Raw genomic sequence first — 26,004 nt, forward strand, 5'->3', positions numbered from 1 at the left:
CTGCTACTCTTCTAGTACTGGGACCCCAAGGCAGTAGCTGCTGTGTTGTAGGGCAGTCTTCTCCTTCCAAACAGGGAGGACAGAGTGGGCCTGATCAGTGACTTTTCTTATTGGAGGTCACACACTGCTGTCAAGGCATCTGGGCAAATGCCTTGCTTGAGATTGGATAGAAACAAGACGATTGTTCTGACCTGGATGCCCTGTAGAGTGGTACAGAGCACCCACCTCTGATGGGAGTGGGGTGTCACGCCAGGTATCCCAGTGAACTGTGTTGTATGCCTCCTGTGTCTTGGGGCCCAGGCTGAAGGCCTTGGTTTGCAAGGAAGTTTTTTATACTATTTGTTACAAAGGACAGTTGATGGTAGGAGTAGTGGTGTACGCCTTTAATCCCAGCACTGGGGAGGCAGAGGCAGGCAGAACTCTGTGAGTTTGAGGCCAGCCTGGTCTATGTAGTGAGTTCTAGAACAGCCAGAGCTACAAAGTAGACCCTGTCTTGGAAAAAAAACAGAGTTGAAAAGACACCTTCCCACAAACCATGAGTGTGATCTCTGAGCATCCTCACAGGTTCAGTGAAGGGACAAGCATGCGCAGCTAGCTCAGGGGTTGGCCTGAGGCTTCAGGAACATGAGACAGGTGACTTCCATCAGCATAGGCCAGTAACAGGGCATGGCTTTTATCAGGTCTGCTGTCCTTGGTCCCCTGGCAAGCTGTGGACAGGTGCTTTCTGCTCAGGACAGCCCCCCTACCCCGTCCTCAGGACCACAGAACCACAGCTTCATTCATAATTTGTATCAGATGCTGTAACTTGGCCCTTGGGGTGCTGAGCCAATCGCCATGCTCCACTGCTCCCGAGAGCTTACAGGAATGTTCCAGTGAAGTTCAGTCCGCCTCCAGCCACTGCCTTTTCGTTTTCATAGAATGCCTCCAAGTGTGCTGGGTGGTGCTGAGGCAGCAGGGGAGCCTCAAGAGCCTACATGGGACGCCATAAGGAAGGGGGCACTCAAGAGGCCAGAGAAGTGCCTGGACACCGTGAGGCATCTCTGGACTGAGGTCAGGGTCACAGCAGTGTTTCTACAACAGGTTTTATTGGGGATGGTCCATACAGTCAGTACTGCAGTTTTCAGAGAGAAATCCCATTTTCCTGATTCCCCAGTGCGTTTTCCCTGAACCTGACATGGGGCTCATGATAAGTAGAGAGAAACTTCCTACACCAGGTTAGAAATGAAATCACAAGTGGAAAAACCTAAATTAAAAAAAAAAAAAGCCAGAATACAAAAATGCACAAGGTAAGTGTAGTCGTCACGTTAAAGCCTGACATTGTCAGAATCGCTCAATGACACCTACAGCTCCCACCCGCAAACACCGCAAAATTGCCACCCCTTCCCTAAAGGCTCTGATACAACTTTTGGGGCTCCCTCAGAGTCGACTAACCACTGCCCACCAGAACTCATCCCTAACACATCAGATTAGTGGCTTTGACCCTGGGAAGGAGGAGGCTGAACAAAAGGCCCAGCAGGGATGCTCTGACTCACTAATTGATTCTCTTGGGCAGAAAAGCACACTGAGCCCTGGGCAGAGCTTTTCCTTGCTGGCAGGGGCAGGCTCCCTCTTCGGGAGCTGAAGTAAGCAGTTAACTAGGCTGCTTTGCAGGGGAGGAGGCTGGGCCCTGGGCCCTCAGCCCATCGGCAGGCACAGCTGAATGGGCACAAACTGGAGCACAAGATAGGTTACCTCTTGAGTGTCCCAGATTCACACTCGGTACAGTGATGCAGGCTGACTAGGTGAGAACTGAGGAAGGTCATGGACCACGAAGAAAGCAGCCATCCTTACACAGGTAAGAGTATCAGCCATCCCTGCCCCCAGCATTGACCCCAGCCTGAACTGGGGGCCAAGAAGCTAGGAAGCAAGCTCGCCTGTTTCCCTGCAGGAGCATTGTGATTAGGGAGGGTGGTGGAAGCCTCCAGAGCCAGCTCATTCCAGTGGGGCCTGCTGGCATCCTTTCTTTCAGAGCCTCAGCCTCTTGGGCCCTACCCTGCTTAGAACAGGAAATTGGAAGCAGAGGGCGGAGAGAAGGAAGTGCTCACAGATGAGCCCCTCCGGCAGACACTAAATCTCCACAGCACAGTTCTTATTAAGTCTTCACCATGTGCCTCTGTGCAGAGGGCCAGAGACAGGCGCTCTTGAAGACACTCGGTTTGGGGTTGGCAAGGGTCCCCTAACGGTCTGATGATGAGAAAATTAGCCTACCCCCAGCAGGTAAGAGGGGCACTCATGTCTGCTGATCACTTGTCCTGGTTGGCTCTGCAATCGCAGGGATACTACAGAGTTCCATCTCAGCCCAGGGCTGTCCACCCTCACGTTAAAAAGCCAGCGCCAATGGGGATAGCCAGGGAAACAGAAGAGCTACCAGACTGCCTCAGTTCCATGCCCCTGTCCCCTCACAGACCTCTACAGACGGTTGCTTCCAGAGTCTTTTAGGGGCCACACAACTGTCCCCACCAGGATCATTCCGGGGGTCTAGTCAAACTGACTGCCTCCAGGTCCCCCATTCCCTTCTTCCTTCTCCCCAGAAGGAAACAAAGACTTCAGGGAACCTAATGTCATTTGCTGGAGGCCTCCGGGGAGCTGGAAGAGGCCCAGTGAACACAGGCATCACCCCTGGCCCGTTCCGTGCGTCTAATGCCAACAGGAAAATCATCTCTCCCAACAGCTTCCAGGGCTCACAAGGGGGCCGGCCTGAGTGCTCCAGGGTGCTGCCTGCAGACCAGACAGGTCCAGAACAGGGTGCAACCCCTACAGTGCACCAGGGGAAAGGAAATTAGGCCAACCTCTTCCAGAACCCACTTCGGCCTACACACGGGGAAAACAGGTCCGTCTCCTCGGGCCAAGGCCACCGCCGCCTCTGTTGAGCTGTTGGTTGTTTTCTTCAAATGGCCATCTCTAGAACTGGAAAGGTCTCTCTATTGCTAAAGAGGAGGAGGCCAGGGCAGCAGGGCCCCCCACAGGTTATGTGGGACAGAGCAAGAATCCTGAGAAGGAGGAGTGGATGTACTCAGTGGAGTAGAGGCCGTTGGCCTGGTCTGAGGGCATCTGCACCCACACCTGGTCATTGGGCCGCAGCTGGAGCACAGCCCCTCCAGACGCCTGGTCCAAATAGCCCTTCTTGTACTCGTCGTAGGTGTAGGTGGCCGGCACGTTGTTCTTGTACAGGGCCACCCACACATTGGTGCCTTTGACATGCACATGGTAAGCAAAGTAATAGACGCCTCCCACAGGGCAGGTGAAGATACCAGTAGCTGGGTTGTAGCCGCTGTGACCGTTGTAGAGAGTCCGGTCAAACCTAACTGGCATGCCTGAGGCAGGGAAGGGAGAGGTGAGCAGAGCAGTGAAGGCCGGAGTGGCCTGTGCTGACAGCTCCCCCAGCCCAAACTGTGGCTTTCCCCCCTTGCCCAGTACAGCCCCCTCCACGCCACCGTTGGGCAGATGCAAGCCTGCAATACCAGTCTCGTCAAAGGCCCCAGGGGCACCAGGAGGGCCAGGAGGCCCAGGGGGCCCAGGAGGACCTGTGAGTCCTGGGGAGCCAGGGACTCCAGGGGGTCCTGTGGGCCCAGCAGTGCCAGGTTCCCCCACTTTTCCCTCTCCTGGAGGCCCCGGAAGACCTGGTTCACCCTTTAGGCCTGGCAGGCCCTGGGGCCCAATAGGGCCAGCTGGGCCCTGCAGTCCTGGGATTCCAGAGGGGCCTCTCAAGCCAGGCTGCCCAGGAAGCCCCAGGTCACCTTTCTGTCCGAGGGCCCCTGCCACCCCTGGCCCTCCAGGGCGACCTGTAAAACCTGGCTCACCCTTGGGCCCAGTTGGTCCAGGGGGTCCGTGAGCCCCAGGAAGTCCCCTCTCACCAGGGAGCCCAGGCTTCCCGGCCAGGCCATTAGGCCCTTGGTCACCCCGAATGCCAGGCACTCCTGGGGGACCTCCAGGTCCTACCTCTCCCTTGGGTCCAGGAGGCCCACGTCTACCAGGAAGCCCTGCAGACCCAGGAAGGCCAGGCGGACCCCCAAGGCCCTGTGGACCCTGCTCCCCTGGCTCCCCATCCTCTCCTGGCTCACCTCTGTCCCCCAAAAGCCCTGGGGCCCCAGCTGGGCCCCTATCTCCCTTAGGTCCTGGTTTTCCTGGCATCCCATAGCCAACAGGGCCTATCAATCCAGGGGGGCCCCGGAGCCCTGGCTCCCCTTTAGCTCCTGCTGGGCCCTGTGGCCCTGGTATCCCTGCTGCCCCTGGTACCCCCACACCGTCTACCCCAGGGGGGCCTTTTGGACCCATAACTCCCGGCTCTCCCCTAGAGCCTGGAACCCCAGGGGGCCCAGAATCACCTTTGTCTCCTGGGGCTCCTGGTAGCCCATCCAAACCTGGTTTGCCCAAGCCAGCTGGACCAGGTAGCCCAGGGGGCCCAGGGGCACCTGCCTGCCCAGGGGCCCCAGGAAGCCCTGGCTGGCCTACCCCATTATCCCCCTTGAGGCCCCTATCACCTCGGGGTCCAGGCTCTCCCTGGGGTCCTGGCTCCCCCCTAAAACCTGGAGGCCCTGGCATTCCCTGGGCACCTGGTTTTCCAGGGACAGTAATGCCTGAAGGACCAGGAAGGCCAGGGGGTCCTGGGGGCCCCCGGAGGCCCTGGTCCCCTCGTATCCCTGGCTCTCCCCGCAACCCTGGCTGTCCTGGTGGTCCAACCTTGCCTGGGAGCCCTGGGGGACCAGCCTTGCCCATCCGGGAGAAGCCAGGGGGGCCAGCAGGGCCTGGCTGCCCATGAAGCCCAGGTTTTCCTGTGCCTGGCTTTCCTGGGAAGCCAGGAGGCCCAGGGGGACCCCGGGGTCCTGGCTTCCCAGGGGGGCCCGGCTCTCCTTTCAAGTCCATTGGCAGCAGCGGCAGAGGCATTTCTGAAAGAGAGAGAAGGGGACAGTCAGGGCCTGGTCAACAGAAGCTGGGAACCTCATCTACCCATTCCCCTCAGGCAGTGTGAAGAGCAGTGGGGGGAAACGAGGCTTTGCACGACTCGGAGAGCCCACTCCCAGAGCTCCTCTCCACAGTGGAGGAAGTCCAAAGGGGTCCAGTTGCTGTCCTGGGGATTGCCTCAGGTGTCCTCCTCCAGGACTTCCCCGTACCCAACTAACCAGCCAGACCCTGCCCAATGAACTTAGAATATGTATGACTGCAAGACCTGTTGGTCGGCCACCAGGTGGCACCAGGAACCCGCTTTACAGACCAGTCAAGTCATTCCGTTACCTAGCTACCTTCCTGCACCCCCTATGGAGACTACCACAGCCAGTTTCTAAGGCTGAGAAGCCCTGGCCCAGCCATAGGATGAAACAGTGGAGTCGGAATTTCTGCTGGACACTGGGAAGCTAAGGTCTCAAGGGTCTGGAGGGGCTTAGGGAGCCGGGGAGCTGGCTTAGGTACTGAGTAGGGAGGCTCTCACCCAAGTACTGGCCTTTGCCCTCGCGGAAAGGCGGTCCCACTGGTCCTTTCTGCCTGGGCTGCACGTACTTTACCGGGGCATAGCCTGCCGCGCCTCCAACTCCGCCGCCAGAGGATACCTTTGGCCCACACCCCAACAGCAACAATAGCAGCGAAGGCAGGGTCATTGGAGCCCCCTGCATGGCCTCTGTGGATGACGCTGCAGAGAGAAGGGGAAGGCATCACTAAGCCGGCCTCTAGGACCAGGGGCTCAGCTGTTATCAGAAAGCAAATCTCCAAGGCAGGGATCTGAAAATAAACCTCTTCTGAGTGCATCTGTCTCCCCCAGGCTAGACTTCCCAACCAGACAGAACCTTCTAGAGAACCAGTGTGGTGATACTTTTTGTTTTAACAAATAAAGCTTGACTGAAGATCAGAGTGTAGAACTAAGCTACTAGAGGTCAGGCGGTGGTGGCTCACACCTTTAATCCCAGCACCAGGGAGGTGGAGATGGAAAGTGATATGGTTTATGGCTGTGTGGAGAGAGGAATATAAGATGGGAGGAGACAGGAGCTCAGATGCAGTCTGAGGTTTCTTTGAAATAGTATTTAGTCTGGAGATGCAGTCTGAGGATTCACAGAGATAGGATCGCCCCTTCGGTCTGAGCGTTAGTAGAGGTAAGAACTCTCTAGTAGCTGGCTGCTCTGCTTCTCTGATCTGTCACCTTTCACCCCCGTTACCTGACTCCAGGTTTCATTTGTTAAGGCCATTTAGAATTCATGCTACAAACCAGCTCAACTCAGCACATCCCTTGCTAAAGCAAACCCCTGCATATACATCTTCCAGGTACCACTGGGGCTCTTCGGAGATGTAAATACAGTTATCTCAACACCGGCATATTGGTGTCACTGGAACCCCCAGATTCCAGATGATGATATAGGGGAGGCAGGTCTGGAATTTGACTTGGGTCCTCATGATTCTCTATCATGTTGACATCCTTCTGGACTCCATCCTGCCAGGAACCAAAGCCTTATCTTTGGCCTCGCCATCCCTTCCTTTCCCGCCAACCTTTACTCTGTGAGCCAGGAGTCCTTACAGGACAGCTCCCAGGCCCCTGGTCGTAGTTCCAGGCCCTTGAATCTGCTGATTCTTCCAGTGGTGTCAGTTTTACCTCTGCTCATCCTTCAAGGCCCCTTCCTCCAAAATGCCTTCTGCCAGTTCACACACACCTTTGTGCCCCACCCTGTGCTATCCACCGCACTTAGCTGAACTCAAAGAACAAGGCCCGGGGTCTGGATTCTCCAGCTTGATTACTCACTAGAGAGGGATCTGGGCAGATGAACTGGGGTAATACATAGAATATGCAATTGTTCATGGCATTACATTACACATAACAGACCCAAGTGAAGGCAAGCCTCCCATCACCTGACCGGAATGCTACCACAAAGTGCGCACTCTCCACACAATGCACTACTCTGTGTGTGTGTGTGTGTGTGTTAGCTTTTTAAATTTATTTATTTTACATCCCAGCCATAGTTTCCCCTCCCTCCTCTCCTCCCATTTCCTCTCCCGTGAACTACTTTTTAAAGATGCCTTTTTAATTACGTTTTATTTATTTGAAGGAGGGACACATGTGTCATGGTATAAATGTCACAGTCAGAGGACAACTTGCATGAATCGGTTCTCTCTGTCCACCATGTGGATTCCAGGGATCGAACTCAGCTCATCAGGCCTGGCAGCAAGTGCCCTTACCTGCTGGCATCTTGCCAGCCCTAGAAATGGTTTTTAAAATGGGGCACAGAGGATAGGAAGAAGGGCTGAGGAGTTAAGAGCACTGACTCACTGCTCTTCGGACAACCCAGGTTTGGTTCTGCACACCCACATGTAAGCTTACAACCATCTGTAGCCCCATGCAAAGGAAAAGAAAGTTTTCTTTGCTTCTCTGTGCAGCTCTGGCTATCATGGAACTTACTATGTAGACCAGGCTGGCCTCAAGCTCACAGACTGATCTGCCTGCCTCTGCCTCCTGAGTGCTGAGATTAAAGCCAAGCCGTGTGCCAACCACCTCCTGACCACTGCCGCCTCCTCCTCCTCCTGACAGGTTCTCATATAATCCAAGCTGGTGTCAACTTGGCAGATAGCTGAGGACAACCTGGAAGTCCTGACCCTCCTACCTCGACCTCCCAGGCGTTGGGATTGCGGGTGTAGTGCACCACACTGGGTCTTAGAGGGTGCTAGGGATTGAACCCAGGGCTCTGGAGCCACAGTCCCAGCCTATAGATGTGCTCCATGCAGAGTATGCCCTTAAGGAAGTCATTGTCACAAAACAGCTACCAGAAGAAACAGCAATGAGAAAGAAAGTACAAGGATGCTCTTCCCAAAGATGCTCCCTTGGAACAGATAAATAAGATAACGGCAGGGGCCTGTGACGCAACTGTTAAGAGCACTGGCTGTTCTTCCTCAGGACCCAGGCTGGATTCCCAGCAAATAAACTGTGGCAACTCCAGTTCAGGGAACCCAGTGCCCTCTTCTGGCCTCTGTGAATACTGCACACACATGGTGCACAGTCATACATGCAGGCAAAACACCCACACACATGAATAATAAAAAATTATTTTAAAAATGTTTAAACTTTAAAAAATCAGCAGAGCGATGGCACATGTCTTTAATCCCCACATTTAGGAAGCAGAGGCAGGCAGATCTCTGAGTTTGAGGTCAGCCTGCTCTACAGAGCAAGTTCCTGAACAGTCAAGGCTACACAGAGAAACCATCTTGGAAAAAAATATTAAAGCCTTGGCCATGCCTCCTCTGAACTCTTCACACATGAAATGCATTCGCCATCCCTCCCTGTTTAAAATCACCCAGCTCTTAGCAGGAATGGACAGGGGACTGCAGGGAAGCTCCACGGAGCCACTGCCCCACTCCTGGGTTCAAATCCCAGCACCATTACTCATCAGCTCTGTGACCTCAAAGACCCCTTACACCCTGAGCTTCAGTCTGACAGTAAGACCCGTCACTGTGGGTCCCTTTGTGCCAAGCTCAAGCTGATCTCACGGAGCCCAGTGAGTCCACGTGAAGGTGACCCTTATGCCATGGACGTGGAAAGAGAATCACTGGAGCTTCCTGCAGCTCGGTGTCGGGAGGGGGCTTCCCTAGCATGTGTGAGGCTGTGGGTTCCACCCTTAGCCTGAGGCTGTGGCTGATGCCAAGACCCAGCGACCCTCTTCTTAGATGCCCAGAAGCTGCCCCAGCAGCTCACATAGAATACTCACTACAGCCCACAGTCCCTGAGGACGCTACTGTGGTCCAGAGCAGAGGAAACAGATTGAAGGGCTTCGTCAACGGGCTTCAGATAGACCCTAAACCTGGGCAGGGAAGCCCCGCCCTCTACCCACCTCCCTCGCCTCAGCAAGCAGAGCAGGCCCTCTTGCACTAGTTGTGCGAGCTAGAGCACTCGGAGAGAGCTGTGCACACCTGTCTAGAGCCAGAGTGTTCTGTCTGGCAGGTGGGCAGGGGTGGGAGAGCAGAGGGAAAGCGTGGAGGAAGGGGACTGAGGATAAAGCTGGTAACAGAGGGAGCCAAGATGGCTGCCGACTTGCTTTAGGCTGGGGTCAAGGGCACCATCAGAAGAGATCCAGAACAGTCCTGATTTCCCACACTCAGGAAGTGGTAATGGACGGTAGAGTCAGGAAGGTGCCCAGGCAGGCATGGTACCAAAGGAAACATCCCAGTCTAGCCAGGAGCAGGACCCCCAGCACCCAGAGCTTTGAGTTCTGCTTAGTGTGGGGTCCTACAGATAGTGCCTTTGACTCCTCCCCATAGCTCCTAACACTCCAGCAACTTCTACCCAACACTGATGTGTGTGTGTGTGTGTGCAAGAGACAAACGGACGGACAGACAGATGGGCAGACAGACAAAGACAGAGCCAGGGACAGAGAGACAGAGAGAGACTCCCTCCAGGAGATCAGGACAGGTCTGGTACCAGGCATGTCTTTGGAGAATGAGGGAAGTGATGGAGAAGGCATGACCTAGAAGGTTTTTGTTCAAACAATGGCTTAATTTTTGTGGGCCTCTCCACAAGGAAGGTGCTGCAGGTGAGGAAACAGACTCAGAGCAGCACAGCGATTCTTGCACAGGGTAGGGGACAGCAACAACAAGGCTAGGGCAGAGGCCTGTGACAAAGCCAAGCTTTAACCACTAGGGTTTCCTGCCATGGGAGCCAGGCCAGCCAGCAAAGCAGCCAGCGCCAAGAGGACTCCTTCTTCCAGGCAGGCTGGGCACAGCCTGTTCAGGGGCTGAAGAAAGAGGCAATGACCTGGAGGTGGCGCTGTGTGGACCTGTGTGCCAGGCCGCAAGACGCTGCGCTTGCTTACTGCGCCCCCTTGGTGCTTCTCCACCTGCTGGAGACACCCAGCGCATTGGCTGTCTCACCCAGCCTTGCGTCTGTGGAGCCAGGCTCAGCTCTTCCGTCCTGATTTAGCTCTCCTCCTCTCCCAGTCCCCACATGGCCAAGCTGGCACACAGCGAGGCTCCACAATGTGTGACCAACTCAACTCACCGTCAGACTTAACACACAATGCTAGATATAGTGGCACATACCTGTAATCTCAGAAAACAGGAGGCAAGGGCAGGAGGGGCACAGAAATGTCTAGGTCATCCTTGACTATTTGGCAAGACTGAGACAAGGATATCTCAATCAACCAATCAAGAACACAGCAAAAACCTTTCCCCAGCGACAACCTGAAGAGCGTCTCTGCACAGACGTGTCTTGCTCCAGAAGAGTGGAACAAAGGGGACAATTTTTCTGTTACTTGTTCTCCCAGATGGAATTATTGCCCAACTTAGAGGGTCAAAGATCAGGTGGCAAGTCCTGAGACTCCAGCCATCTCTGCCCACGACTGGCTGTGTGACCTCGGGCAAGCCATCACACTCTCTGGTGACCTCTCCGGAGGTGTGGACAGACCAAGGCTAGGGCTGGCAGGGGCGCGGAGCCTCGAGGTGGGACGCGTTCAGGAGACGCTGATTCAGGGGATTGAGCCCTGGCGGCGGCGGGGCAGACGCGGTGTTTGGACAGCTGCAAATCCTTAACGGGGATTTCCCCCCTTTTCAACAAATCGCCGTAAAACACCATTCTGTCCAAGTCAGCGTTTTGGGGCAGCCTGGCCTCCTCCCAGGGAGGCGGAGGAGACAGGCTGGGAGCGGGCGCCCCGGGGCTTCCAGACCCAGGTGGGAGGAGGCGCTGGCCAACCGCTCCCTTCCCCGGACCCCTCCCCCGGCTCCGGTCTCAGGTGTGTCCCCGCTCCATACCTCACCCCGGAGCGAGCTGTCTCGTCCGAGGTGCAGAGAGGCCCGAGGGAGGGCGCAGGGTGAGGCTGCTGTGACCCCGCCCCGCGGTGGGGACGGGTGGAACCCGACCCGAGCAGAATCCAGGCCCCAGCACCCCAGACGGCGGCTCCGCGAGCAGCGGCGGGGAGGCGCGGCGGCCGCTCCGCCAAACCACAGGTATGCTGCGAGCCGCTTCCTGTGGAGGAGACGTTCTGCAGAGCCCCTGCCCGGTGCCTGGTCCCCACTCCCCCAGCCTCTTCCTCTCTCCCTGGTCTCTTGGCGCCCCTGTCTTCCCTCACCTGTCAGGTGACGGCATCTCCCAGTCCCTCCTAGAGCCAGGCAGCCCCTTGGCCTCCCAGCGCAGGAACTTACAGCTGGGTGATACTGGGCAAGTGATTTAACCTCTCTGAACCTCAGTGTCCTCAGCAAAAAGATCAACTGAGGTCTCAGGAGCCACCAGACCTTCTAGGTGTGCTGTCTTGGCTTGTCCCTTGAGGGCCAGAACGTCCTGCCCTCAATCCAGCCACATACCCTCCTGCTGCAAAGTGACATCTAGCCTCCATCCAAAGCCTAATGTCTTGAGAAATGAAGTCTGAATGTCCACTTCCTGCCCTTCTAGACCTTTCTCTGGTTAGTCGAGACAGAACACCGACCAGGCTTGTCTGTAGAGACCTCTGAAGACAACTGAACTAAGGACCCCCCGGGGTGAGCAGAGGATATAACCCTAACCTCAGGCCCTCAACCTCCACTGTAAACTCTAAACTCTCCCCTTCCCTGAGTCCCAAAAGGAAGGTGGTCTCCTACCCAAGGCCAGACCCCACCTCAGGAGCTTAGGGTGGACGCCAACCCTGTGGCTTCCAGTCACTTGCTCCACCTGTCCTCAGTTCAGGCATATCCCTGCGCGCCCCGAGGCACCGTTTTCTTCGTCCCTTCCCTGACAAGCTTCGACCCTCTTCCTCTGCCTGCCCGCAGAGCCAGGCTTCACCCGCGCTGGCTCGGGCTCATGGCCTGTGGACTGTCCTGGCAGTTCCAGGTATCCCTGCGGCTGTCCGCAGCTCCAGCTTCCAACACGGAGTCCCGGAGTCCCGGAGTCCTGGCACACCTGTCACCAGCTTCCCCCTCCCACTGTTCTTTAGCTCCGCCTCCCACGCTGCTGTCATTTCCTCTGGTTGCTTCCTATTCCCCCAACCCCTGGTGCCCAGGATAAAAATCTGAACATCATTGCTGGCCCTTCCTTCCTTATATGGTAACGGAGGCTCTACACCCCTACAAAGCCTTGGCAGGGTTAGGAGAGACTACCCTCCCTTCCAGCCCACTTGGTCCTTTCCTGAAGGCTCTTGGGAGGCCACCATTCTACATCCTACGCAACTATATGTTAACACCCCTATTCCTTTCCCTTCAGGCCACGGATCCAGTCTTGCCGACTCTATCCCTTTCAATTCTATTCCTTCCCCTACAGCCTCGGCCCAGATAGAGACCTCATACTCCAAAATACAATCCAGACTGGCGGGCAGGTGGTGGCGCACGCCTTTGATTCCAGCACTTGGGAGGCAGAGACAGGAGAAGTTCAAGGTTATCCTTGACTATGTAGTGAATTCAAGAGACTAGGCTGGGTTACAGGTCTCAAAAAAAAAAAAAAATGGTGTGTGTGTGTGTGTGTGTGTAACTCTGCCAGAGCCCACTGGACCAGCCACGGGGCTCTGCTGTCCTCCACATTTTCCTGATGGACTTCAACAACACTTCCCAGTCCACAGCCTGTACCAGATTATCAGGATGTATGTGGCTGGCGTAGACCCAACCCCTGCATCTCCTAGGCTATGCAGATGGGTCCTGTCTGCGGACCACCTGCCACCACAGCTCTGCCCATGGCTCTCTCACTTGCTCTGTACTGTCTACTGGCTCCTAGCAGGATAAAGCTATGTTGTTCTGCCATTCGTGTGGCCTCTGGAGGAGGACCCACGGAGTGGGTGGAGGTGCCATCAACGTGCTGAACAACCACTGAGGTCCCACTGCGGGAACCTGGGGCAGGGGCACTAAGGGCCATTTCAGTCCTCTTCTGTGTCTGTTGTCACCTTCAAACCCTTCAGACCTGTGTGCCTGTCACCATCACCACTGCCTAAGCATCGCCGCCTGTGACTCCTCCCATCTTCGCCCATCCTCGGACTGAGGTCCAGCTCTGCAAATTGGGAGGTGCTTGCTGGTCAGTTGACAAGGCCTTCTGCAAGGCCAGTGTGGACGGCCATACTTGTGAATGCTGGACCTTAACTGTTTGCTTCCATGGATGAGGTCTGGCTAGAAGTGGGGTGGGGGTGGGGGTCTGAGTGCCTACATCTCTCTGACTCAGCCCCCTAGTTTAAATGTGTGGGTAAGGGCTGCCCTAAAGCTTGAGAGCTGCCCGGGACCTCATCACCCAGGTGGGTGTCAGCTCAGGAGCACACCTATGCTCACGGCATCTCTCCTTCCAGGCTGCAGTTCCCACACCTGGCGCACAGGGGACCTCCGTCTAGGGAACAGCCCTGGAAGGAGATTTGAGATAGAGGGTAGCAGGGTCACTAGGAGGTAGGGGCAGATGCTGGCAGAGGGATGCAAACACGTCCATCCCAGTGGGGAAGGCTGCGTAGTAGTCGCAGAAAGGACGAGCCATCTAGTGGCACACGGATGAAGAAGAAGAAAGGCACTACCTGCAGGTGAAGCCTGGACTCGTGGGTGGAGCTGGCCTTGCTTCCAGGCAGCCACAGCCCTGGGTGTCCTCAACTCCTTACCCACCTTCCCATAGTTGCCAACGTGACCCTCTCTGCCTAGGACCCCTTTCTTCCTTTTTCTTCCAAACAAACTTCCCAAAGTCCCTCCTGAGTGCCCCTTCCTTCAAGTAGCCTTCCCAGCACCCCCCTCTCAGGGCCACCTCAGTCCCTCCCTTCAGCATCACTCGAGGAAGTACTCAAGAGAGCCTGCAGCTGGGGGATGTGGGGATGGGGATGGGGCTCCAGGGCTGGCCCTGACCTGGCCACCTTCCACCTGGGGCTCAACCCCAGGCATTCTTATCAGGGACGGCTCTCTGTTGCCCTTCCTGATTCCTTAGGCCTGGGCCACAAAAGGCTAGCCCTCCCTCCTTACAGGTGACTACATTTAATGCCCCGCCCCTAGCCTCGGCCGACTTGAGTCTAGACACCTGTTATCCCCTGGAGGAACATCTCCTTGCCACCAAGCCTCCAGACAGGGAGGTAAGAATCTCCAGGCTGAGACAGATGACCTCTTGGCCACTGCACCCTCTGGCAGGTAACCAAGAAACTGGCTCCTTCCATCAGGGGCTATGGGCTTAGCGGGTGGCAAGCTGTGCTGGCTTCCAGCTGAGGTCTTGAGCCTCTGACCAAAACAAACTGGAGGGTCTCCAGACGCAGCCACCCAGCCTCAGCCCCGGCAGGCCGGCCCTCCTCAGCCTCCAGCTCTTCGCCTTCTGGTTCCCATTTGCAGCCTTTTCCGGAGCGCCACCCTCGGCCTCTGTTGCTCCAGCCGGCCAAGATTCCTGGGCCTCGCGGCTTCCCTGCGTGGTGGCGGCGGCGGCAACAGGAGAGGCCGGGTTGGACAGAGAGGGAGCCGGCGGGAGTGCGGCCAGGCCACTGCACTCGGGCACAGCCAAGCAAACAGGGCCGCGCCAAGGAGCGGAGCTAGATAGTTCACAAATGAGAAAAAGCTGCTTCCGACTTGGGCCGGGGTTTTACAGCGCTAAGAGCTGAGGTCACCTGCTGGAGAAGCGGTCAGCAAGGGCACCCTGGGCCTGGGTGTGGCTGCTGCTGAAGCAGGAGCCAGTGAGTTTACAGGGCAACAAACACCTTCTCTTCCAACTTGGATGTGAGAAAACCCCGCCCAGGTCTAGCTTACCTTTTTGGGGTTTTTTTTGGTTTTTTTAGGTGGGAGGGGCCACGAAGGTTGTAGCAGAAGCAGGGCCTGGGGGGAAATAAAGGACAGGGGCAGTGAGAGCATGCCTGGAGAAAGCGTGGGAAACCTCCCCCAGCTAGCTGTGGCACCTGACCAGGAGCCCCGCTGGAGGGCCCCCTCCTCAGCCTAGTGCCAGGGACCCATTTCCCCCTCTTTCACTCTATGCACACTTAGTGACAGCCCTACACCGAGGAACCCTTAAGACGTGTGCCCAGCTGTTCTGGCTAAGTCCTTTCTCTACATTAGGATTGACTGGGGGTGACCCTTAAGATGGGGAAGTGATCTGACTAGAGAAGTTCATACTGAGGTCTCCACCCCTGCCCTGGAGAAGCTGGGAGCATCAATCAAAAGGCCATCACAAAAGTGGCTAGTCCTTAATCACAGTACTCAAGTGGATCTCTGTGAGTTCAAGGTCAGCCCGATCTACACAGTAAGACCCTGTCTTTTTTTTTTTTTAAATATTTATTTATTTATCATGTATACAATATTCTGTCTGTGTGTATGCCTGCAGGCCAGAAGAGGGCACCAGACCCCTCTACAGATGGTTGTGAGCCACCATGTGGTTGCTGGGAATTGAACTCAGGACCTTTGGAAGAGCAGGCAGTGCTCTTAACCTCTGAGCCATCTCTCCAGCTCCCAAGACCCTGTCTTAAATAAACAACCCGCTCCCAACACACACAGTTGGCTAAGATCCCTGGGCAGCACAGAGCAGAGATCACTGTCCCTCCACCTCACTGTGAGCTCCCCTAAGGCTTCCTGGAGGAGGAAGGGACATTCAAGCTGAACTCTGAAAGAGGAAGAGAAATCTGAGCAGCAGATGAGGTGAGTGGAGAAATTTCAGGAAGTTGCTTGGGGGATCCAGGGATGGTCTAGAGATGCTTGGGAGATCTGGGGATGCTCTAGAGATGCTTGAGAGACCCGGAGATGGTCTAGAGATGCTTGGGAGATCCGGGGATGGTCTAGAGATGCTTGGGGAATCCAGGGATGGTCTAGAGATGTTTGGGAGGTCTGGGGATGGTCTAGAGATGTTTGAGAGATCCAGGGATGGTCTAGAGATGTTTGGGAGATCCGGGGATGGTCTAGAGATGTTTGAGAGATCCAGGGATGATCTAGAAATGTTTGGGAGGTCTGGGGATGGTCTAGAGATGTTTGAGAGATCCAGGGATGGTCTAGAGATGCTTGTGAGATCAGGGGATGGTCTAGAGATGCTTGGGAGATCAGGAGATGGTCTACAGATCCTTGGGAGATCCGGGGATGCTCAAGAGATGCTTAGGAGGTCTGGGAGTGGTCTAGAGATGCTTGGGAGGTCTGGGGATAATCTAGAAGTCTGTGGAGTCGGAGACCAGCAGGAACTGGGAGCTGGGGTAGCAGGGAGATGAGTTTTGAAAGTCACACTTGCATCCACTAGAAATCAGTAGGGAGCCATTAAAGGCAGTGGAGTTGGGGAGGTGAGTATGGCCAGAGCTCTGAGTGGCAGAGTTCCCCAGTTGTGCCTCAGCTAGACAGGGCACCAAGGTTCTGTCAGAAGCTGTAGCTCAGGGCTCAGGATGTAATGTAGTTGGTAGAATGCTTGCCTAACACACAAGGCACTTGGTTTGATCCCCAGGACTGCGTAAATCAGATATAGTGGTACATGCCTGTCAACCCAGCACTTGCAAAGTGGAGCAGCAGACTCAGGAATTCAGCTCATCCTCATCCACACGTGAGTTCAAGGGCATCTTAGGCTACACGAGATCTTGTCTCAAAATATTTGTAAAATTCCCTAGGCTAGATGAGTTTGGGGCTATTGTCCAGACCCAGACATGACTCCTGGGTGGATAAAGAGGGGACACCCAGCCAGCCCACCTGGCAGGAAGAACTGAGGCTTCGTCACTCTCTCCCCCAGCTGCTTGCTTGCCTCTGCCCGATCCCATGGAAACTCTGACAGCCTGGCCTTCTCTGTGGCTGCACAAACAGCCTGATGCCAAAGCCTGCTGCACCTCCTGGCTGGCTCTCCACCTTGCTGAGCCCTGAACACCCTGACTTCAGTAAACACCAGAATCCCAGCGAGGCCACTTTCTGAGCTCCTGGCCTGGCTGCTGTGACCTGGCTGCTGGGCCTGGTGGGCAGTTTGTACCACTCAGTGCAAACTTCCCACCCACCTACCCCACTGGGGTTGATCTAGGCTGGATCTGAGTTTTGGCTACCAACATGAACTGAACTGGCCGGGGGTGAGGACGGGCATTTAGGTCAGGAGAACAGAACTGAAGGTGTGTGTGGCAACTCCCCAACACACACAAGGGACAAAGGGGGTTAAAATTTAAAAAGCTAGGGAGACAGGATAGAGCTCACTGGCCAAGCATAAGGCTTGGTTTTACCCCCTAGCACTACATACGCATATGTACACACAGATAAATGTACACTATACAAATACATATATATGTACACATATACATATACTACACATACATATGCACATATACATATATTACACATACATATGCACACATGTACATATACTACACATACATATGCACACATATACTACACATGCGTATGCACATATATACATATACTACACATACATATGCACATATACACATACTACACATACATATGCACATATATACATATACTGCACATACATATGTGCATATATACATTTACTGCCCATACATATGCACATATATACATATACTACACATACACATGTATGCATATACATATACTACACATACATATGTACACATATACAAATACATACATATGCACACATATACATATACTACACATACATATGCACATATATACATTTACTGCACATACATGTGTGCATATATACATTTACTGCACATACATATGTACATATATACACTCACTGCACATATGTGCATATATACATATATTACACATACACATGTATGCATATACATATACTACACATACATATGTACGCATATACATATACTACAATACATATGTATGCATATACAAACTAGTACTAGGGATGCAGTTCACTTGGCAGAGTGTTTGCCTAGCATGCTCAAAGCCCTGAATTCAGTCCCCGACACTACTTAAACTCAGGGAGGTAGCATATACCAGTAATCATAGGACTCAAGAGGAAGAAGCCAGAGAATCAGAGATCCAAAGTCATCTTCAGCTACGTGGCCTGCATATGATGTTCAAGGCCAAGTGATCTTTACCACTGACCCAGCACCACCCCCTTTAAATCTGTGCCCAGGCTCATATGTACACTCACGTGTTTGAGGTCAAAAGACAACTCTGAGGAACTGATTCTCTCCTTCCACATGGGTTCTGGGGATCAAGCGCAGGTCACTGGGCTTCTCCTGCAACCATTTGTACCTGCTAAGCCATCTTGCTGGCCCAGGCTTTGAACCATGGTCTGTACAGGTGCCTTCACTTGAGAGGGCTGCCTGGGTTCAGCTGAGGAAAACCGTGAGTATCTGGGTCAGAAACTTGGGCCCAACCTAAAGCTGGCTCCCACTTCCTCTACCCATGGTTGTGTCAGAATAGTCTCTAAATCCCAAGAACACCTAGAAAGAACAAGGTCCTGGGCTCAGTCCCCAGCACCACTAAATAAATAATAGTCTTTAAATCCATACTACACACAGACCAGCACTGGCCATGTCCCAGGCATAACTTTAAAAAACATTTTTATTACATTTTTTTATTATTGTGGGGGAGGGCTATGCATGCCACAACTCACAAATGTGCAGGTCAGAGATAATTTTCTCTTTTCCTTCTCTTTCTGTTTTCTTTTTCAAGACAAGGTTGTTCTGCGTAGCCCTGGCAATCCTAGAACTCACTCTGTAGTCCAGGCTGACCTCAAACTTAGAGGTCCTCTGCCTCCCGAGTACTAGGATCGAAGGTGTGTGCCACCACACCTCGTGATCAGACAAAATTTTCAGGAGTTGAGTTCCCCTTCCATCATATGGGTCCTGACATCAAACAGGTTGCCAGGCTTGGGGGAAAGCACCTTTACCCACTGAGCCATCTCACCTCCCCTTTGCCCCCTCCCCCAGCTCTGCAAGGCTGGTATTGCTGTCCCACTTCACTGGGGAAGAGCATGGAGACCCAAAGGGGCCACATCTACTCTCCAAGGTCCACTTAGGGGAGGCAGATCTTGCCCATCCTTAAGTGTCCATATAGTTCCTATACTTGGGCTTCCTAAAGATTAGGGTTCTGAGCTGGGCGGTGGTGGCGCACGCCTTTAATCCCAGCACTCGGGAGGCAGAGGCAGGCGGATCTCTGTGAGTTCGAGGCCAGCCTGGTCTACATGAGCTAGTTCCAGGACAGGAATCAAAAAGCTACAGAGAAACCCTGTCTCGAAAAAAAATTAAAAAAAATAAAAAAATAAAAAAAGATTAGGGTTCTGCTTGCCAAATCCACTCTACCCTACCCATGCTGCTACCCTACCCAGGTAATACTACTCTAGATAGGCAAAGCTGGGCACAGACTGGGCAGCCTCTACTGAGGGCATCAGGAGTGTCCCCCGCAAGATGCTATAACAGTCAGAAACTGGGTGGATGGGTGCACTATGGCCCTGGCTGTGCTTTCTTCAATGCTTCTCTGTTCTCAATGCCCTAATCCTCTTCTTCCACCTCTCCATGGTGACATCTCCCCTTTGCACAGCTAAATCCCATACTAGATATGGGAGGGTCAGGCTGAACCCCACCTAGCAACTTCTGAGAGCTGCAGAGTCCCCAAGTAGGCTAGCCTGGTGTCAGGCTGGGCTCTCACCACAGCTTTTCAAAGGGCCTGAGGGCTGGGGGAGGAAAACTCAGCTCGGTGTTCATCAGAGGAGGGTCCATTTCTATGTCCCACTGTGGGCAGGTCCTCACTATAGCCTCAATTTAAAAATTCTTGGCTTAGATTGACTTATTTCTTTTTTTTTTTATTCTTTTTTACTTAAAATTTCCAACTGCTCCCCGTTTCCCATTTCCCTCCCCCTCCTCCCACATATTGCCCCCTCCCCCCAGATTGACTTATTTCTATATGTGATTTTTCCTGCAGGTATATGTTCACACCTACACGTCTGCTGCCCACAAAGGCCAGAAGAGGAAGTTTGGTCCTGGAATTGGAGGTATGGGTGATTGTGAGCCATCCTGTCAGTGCTGGGAATCAAACCCTGGTCCTCTGCAAGAGAAACAAGTGCTCGTAACCACTGGCTCATCTCCCCAGACCCAACAGTCTCATTTTTAAAACTCATGAGCTCAAGAATCACTCAAGAGCTGCATGAATGTGGTTTGGTTTGGTTTGAGGCAGGGTCTCTTTTTTTTTTTTTTTTTTTTTTTTTTTTTTTTTTGGTTTTTCCGAGACAGGGTTTTTCTGTAGCTTTGGAGCCTGTCCTACTGGCCTCGAACTCACAGAGATTTACCTGAGGCAGGGTCTTTTAGCTGGCTTTCAACTCAGTTGTAGCCGAGGATACCTTTGAACCCCTGATCTTCGTGTTTTACATACCATGGGAAGCTGGCTTTTTTGGTTATGTATTAGTTTGTTTGAGACAGGGTCTCGTTATGAAGCCCAAGCTGGCCGCAAGCTCACAGTAATCCTCCTGTGTCAGCAGACTCGACTATACTACACAACTTATTTTTTTAAATATTCATTTATGAATTAAGGGTAAAGGGTTGTATGTGCCATGGAGCCAGTGTGGAGGTCAGAGGACAACTTTGGGAGTCAGTTTTTGCCTTCCACCATGTGGGACTTGTGTGTCCAATTCAGTCATCACGCTTGACACCGACTAAGCTTCTTTACTTGCTGGGCCATCTCGTCAGCACCTTGCATGTATTCTTAGGACCTCACGGGTCAGCGTCTTTACTCCTTCATCAGTGATATGTAAACAGTCTCTGCTTCCTAGAATCTGTGTGAAGATTAAACACACTACTTTTGAGCCTGGTATTTGTTGGCACAAGCCTTTAATCCCAACAGGAGGCAGAGGCGTGATCTCTGTGAGTTCAAGGCCAGCCTGGTCTACAACCTAGGACAACTAAGGCTACACAGGGAAACCCTGTCTCAAAAAACCAAAAGCAAGCAAGCAAACAAAAAAACCTACCTTTGTATCCTGAACTTAGTCTAAATTGTCACACAGGAACTCAATACATGTCCACTGCAATTACTTAAAAGATCTCCACCATGACATCTCCCAGCAGACATGGGCTCTAAATCCCACTTTACAGATGAGAAACTGAGGCAGAGGGGGGTCACTTGCCCAAGTTCATCAGCAAGCCACTACAGGACGGTTTCAGAGCTCGGTGCCAAGCTGGGTAAGTCCAAAGATGCAAAAGACAGCCTTCCATCTTGTTCCTCCAGCTGAGGCATAGTGTTCCCAGAGGGGGGTGTCTCCACATCCCCTCAGCACATCTCCAGCTTGGCTCACCCCCAGAACTTCCACCCCCTCCCCAGTCCCTGCTGCCACTGCAGGAGGGACCTCTGCATTCCTGGCTAAGCAGCAGATTTGCTGTGCTCCAGGAACTATGAGAAGAATGTTTGCCGCGAACTAATAAGCCCGTGGTCGCCTGTCAGGAGCGTGGCCTGGAGGACCCATGCAAGCTCTGTAGCAGCCAGCACAGTGGGAGAGAAGGCGGCTAGACAGAAGGGAGAATTTCCTGGTCTTAAGGACTGGGATGCTGGAAGCGGTGGGTGCCAGAAAGTTGGCCTCAGCCAGGCGTGGTGGCTCACGCCTGTAATTCTATCTCTCAAGAGGCTGGAGCAAGAGGATGGTGGGTTTATGGTCAGCCTGGGCTATACAGAGAGATTCAGGTCAACCCGAGCTACATAGGGGGACCCACAAAAAAAAAAAAAAAAAAAAAAAAAAAAAAAAAAAGGAAAGAAGAGTGTGGGCTCCTGGGAACATGCAGAGGAGAAACGGCTCCCACACAGTTTCCAGGGATGGCCAGGCCAGTATCACCAGCTCATCTCCAAAGAACGGTCACTGAGCTCTCACCACAGCCAGTCAAGAACCACAGGTGAGGCCAAGACCCTGGGCTCAGAGCCCTTGCTTGGAGGAACTGGTGTCCCTCACTGCCAGGTGTCCCTGCCAGGGACCACTAAGAGGTCTCAGATACCCTTCCTTTCCAAACTCTCCCCATGGGCTTGACTTTCTGGTACCTCTCGGGGAGGGAGGGGAGAAAAAAGAAAAGCCATCTTGTGTTAGAGAGATGCCTAGCATGCTGAAAATGCTGAGCCTGAGGGTCCCCAAAGCGAAGAAACTCTGGTCAATGCGAAGGACTAGAGATGGGTGTCATCACAGCCCTGCATTCAACAAATTGGCTGGCAACTAACTAACAGGGCCACCCCTTCCCCTGCTCTTTAGGTGAACATTTATCTAGCCCTGCCTTGCACTAGTGCTACAGGATTAGAACTACATGAACAGAGGGCTAAATTCCCAACCAACTCTTAACTGTTACACTCTCAAAAGAAACAGAAAGAGGGCCGGGCGGTGGTGGCGCACACCTTTAATCCCAGCACTCGGGAGGCCGAGGCAAGTGGATCTCTGTGAGTTCAAGGCCAGCCTGGTTTACAGGAGCTAGTTCCAGCACAGGCTCCAAAGCTACAGAGAAACCCTGTCTCAAAAAACCAAAAAAGGAGAGAGAGAGAGAGAGAGAGAGAGAGAGAGAGAGAGAGAGAGAGAGAGAAAGAAAGAAAGAAAAAAGGAATTGAAATTATAGGGTGTCTTGGCTGGAGAGATGGTTCAGTGGTTAAAAACACTAGCTGCTCTTCCAGAGGACCCAGATTCAGTTCCCAGCACCCAGGTTCAGTTCCCAGCACCCACAAGGTAGCTCACAACTGTCCGTGATTCAAGTTTCCTGGGACCCAACATTCACTCTGGCTTCCAACAGTACTGTATGTATGTGGTGCACAGTTATGCACTCAGGCAGAACAGCCATACAATAAACACATTTTTTATTTATTTTTATTTTATATATATTGGTATTTTGCCATAGGTGTCAGGTCCCATTATGAGCTGCTATGTGGGTGCTGGGAATTGAACTGGGTCCTCTAGAGGAGCAATCAGTGCTCTTAACCATTGAGCCATCTCTCCAGCCCTAATAAATACATTATTTTTAAAAAGAAAGAGAAACATTAGCGTGTTGGGTAGTATGATGAGGTTCTCTCCACCCCAGTTCCCCGCTAGACCTGTGAGAGAAAGCAAACTGTGGAGAAAAGCCTGGCCTTCGCTGTCACTTCTGCCTCTGGCTGCTGTGGAGCCACAGACGACCCGACCGGAGTCTCTAATCCCATCCCAGAGACGGCCAGTAATGCTGGCCTGGCTCTCCCCATGAGGTGCTCACCAGCTGCCTGTCCCCGCCACAGGCCTTTCCACGCTCCCAACACAGGCACACCCATCCATCTGTATGGAAACAGTGTCCCATTCAAAAGTTCCTACGTTTTTTATTTGGATGATACGGGGTCAACACTCCTATGTGCCAAGATTCAACCAGGGAGGTGGGATGCACACGGGTCAGAAAGTTCCAAGAGGGGCTGGAAAGATGGCTCAGAGGGTAAGAGAATTGCCTGCTCTTCCAAAGATCCTGAGTTCAATTCCCAGCAACCACATGGGGCTCACAACTATCTGTAATGAGGTCTGGTGCCCTCTTCTGGCCTGCAGGCATACACACAGACAGAATAGTGTATACATAATAAATAAATAAATATTTTTTTTTTTTAAAAAAAAAGAAAGTTCCGAGAGCTATCCCTATAACAAAAGTAACCTAGGGCCACCCCTCCCGGTCACCTTTCCACAAGCAAACCATGACCCCCAGAAAGGGGTTTTGTCAATAGGGAAGCTGAGACACAGAGACGGCGAGGGTCAACTCTTCAAACTGCATGTGAATTGGCTATCCCCTTCCTACTCTAGAAGCGACCAGAGAACAGAGGGATTGAGACCTCTCTTTCAGAGAGCATGGCTTCCCTGGCTCATGTCTGCATACCTGTGTGCACTTCCTGGCCTTGTAGACACACCCAGACTCCTGTACACGCTCAGTGACCCCCAACTCATGGCCACACCTAGCTCCAGTCCCCACTCATTTACAGCTTATACAACTGGAAGCCAATCTCCTGTCTCCTGTGCACCTGTCTCCTGTGGGGACAGGCCACAGTGCTGTAACACAAGGCTCCCAGCCTGCCCTCTGCTGTCCCCGTAATTAGACGAGTACATCTTCATGAACCCCTTCCTCTCATCGTCATGGCAACCACCCACTTTAGCTACCATCACCTTTCTCCTCACACCACCTGGTCCTCCAAGATCTCCCTGCCTGGAAGAGGAAGCCGTTCCCTTCATCAGCCAGTCACTCCCAGCTTACACACCTAGGCAGCTCACACCCAGTCTCTAGAGAACCCTGACTTCAAAATAGTATGGTCCCTCAACTCCCTACTGTGTGGCCCCACTGACAAATCTCTATCTTTGAGAGCCTGCGTCACCTCTGACCCTCTCTCCCCATACTCAGCCCTGCATTTGGCTTGCATAGGACCTCACCTCTTTGTGTGCCTCAACGGGCACACAGAGATCACAGCTGCACCCCATATGAGAAATGCCTGTGCCTCTAGTTCATCCACCCAACTCTGTAAGTACCTTAGGATCAGCTCACCTGAGGCTCTACTTCTCTGTAGAGAGCCCCATGCCTGTCACTGGGGTTCTGGAGAAAGCTGAGGGCCAGCAGGGCAGGGAAATTGGGCTCACATCCTTTGGCCTGGCTAGGGCCCTGTGCAGGGAATTGGTAGGGTTTGGGGGCTTGGACTGACCGCTGTATGTATTTGGCATCCCCCCCCCCACGCTTGCTAAGAGACACATTCCCTTCCCATTCTTTCCTTTCCTCTGGGCCAGAGTGGAAACACTCATGTTCACTGGGGTAGACCAAGTGAAACCAGAGAGACCCTGGTGAGCAGAAGAGTGCGAACCTGTGTGTGTGCACACTATCCTGTGGAAGTATGCTCAGCTGGACCACATGGGGCTTGCTGTGTGTCTGTTGGAGATTGCGTGTGCACATGCGTGTCATTGTTTTACCATTTGTAGTAAGACTATGGTCTTGTGTGTCTTAATGAGTCTTTTATTCGGTGTGTGACTGTGTGAGTCTCAGTGGGAGGGAGCGTGGCTGCATCTGACTGGTTTGTGCTGCTTATCTTTTTAGGGGATTCTAGTCCAAGTCTCTCTGGGTCATCCACCCCAGGAAAGGCTAGCCCTGAATCTTTGTTCCCACCAAGACTGCTAGCTCTCCCTGTGGCCCCCACAAAGGGGGTGGGCTCCTCACTCAGGATAGTGAGGATCTGCTATCTTAGTTATCTCTGAACCCCCTCCAATACCCCTGCCCCACAGCCCACCATAGCTTCTGGGAAGTTGCTTTACTATAGCAGGCAGTGCCACAGCAAAGAAGACGTCAGGGCCGGTAGAGCACCCGCAAGTTCAGAGGCATTTCTGTGCGAGGGATCTAGCCTGTTCTTCTGTACAAGGTGTCTCTAGCAGATACATACACAAGTGCACACGCACACTCCAGGCAAATTCAGAGGGATCTGTCCTGGGTTCAATTCCAGAAGCTTTTTGGCTGACTAGCTGTTCTCTATCTGGGAGCCTCCTGGGATCTGTGTGGTGGAGATACCAAAAAGCTGTTCCAAGGACCTGGGACTCCAGCTGCTATTGACCAGGCACAACCCCCTCAATCCCTACAAGTCTCAATGGGAATGGGGGTGCAGAGCCTCTGGCAGGGACATTCCTCAGAACCTCAGCCTCCGGTGTCGGGTAGAGGCTGCCAGGTTACCCAAAATAGAAAGAACTTGGGGTAGAGACAGAAAACCCAAGTAACTTGGAGGTCGCTGGAGAAGCAGAAATGGCAGAAAGATAGGGAGAAAGATGGGGTGAGGTGGAAGCTGAGTCCCCTCACCTCCCCTCTCCGCTACCTCACCACGAAGGCAGTTTTGCTATTCCCGTTTTATAGGTGAAGTGAAGAGACACCCCGAGTCACGGTTTTGGAGGAGGAAACAAGGGGCTCTATCTTCGTTACATCCAGGGAATGGGTGGGCTTCCCCTCACCCTCTGGCCAACCCCCAGCACTAGTCGCCCCCAGGTCCTGTCCCCACACTAGGGCCTGAGGTGCCGTGCCCCGTCCGGGCTGGACACCTGACAGCAACTGGCCCTCGAAACCCCCCAACCCGAACCCCAGCAGCACTGCCCCCTGTTTACCTGCAGGGAGGCCTCCGAGGGGCGCTCCGGCTCTCGAGGGCGACCCGGATGGCGCAGGCTCGGGGCCGGGGCGTCGTCGGGGTCCCGTCCGAGCCCCTGGAACTCCTCGTTGCTCTGCCCGCTACCCC

General features: G+C 53.4%; 1 protein-coding gene across 1 annotated transcript; it reads right to left on the minus strand.

Moving 5' to 3' along the window:
* Positions 1 to 1,269: 1,269 nt before the first annotated feature.
* Positions 1,270 to 26,004, minus strand: Col8a2 (collagen type VIII alpha 2 chain). Its single transcript, XM_057784429.1, has 4 exons — positions 25,877 to 26,004; positions 14,647 to 14,712; positions 5,465 to 5,662; positions 1,270 to 4,925 (listed from the first exon to the last, which is right to left on the minus strand). Exons 3-4 carry the CDS (start codon positions 5,643 to 5,645, stop codon positions 3,007 to 3,009), a joined length of 2,100 nt encoding a protein of 699 aa, XP_057640412.1. The 5' UTR covers positions 5,646 to 5,662; positions 14,647 to 14,712; positions 25,877 to 26,004; the 3' UTR covers positions 1,270 to 3,006.

The sequence above is a fragment of the Chionomys nivalis genome, chromosome 11 (genome assembly GCF_950005125.1).
Source record: "Chionomys nivalis chromosome 11, mChiNiv1.1, whole genome shotgun sequence".
NCBI classification, from domain to species: Eukaryota; Metazoa; Chordata; class Mammalia; order Rodentia; family Cricetidae; genus Chionomys; species Chionomys nivalis.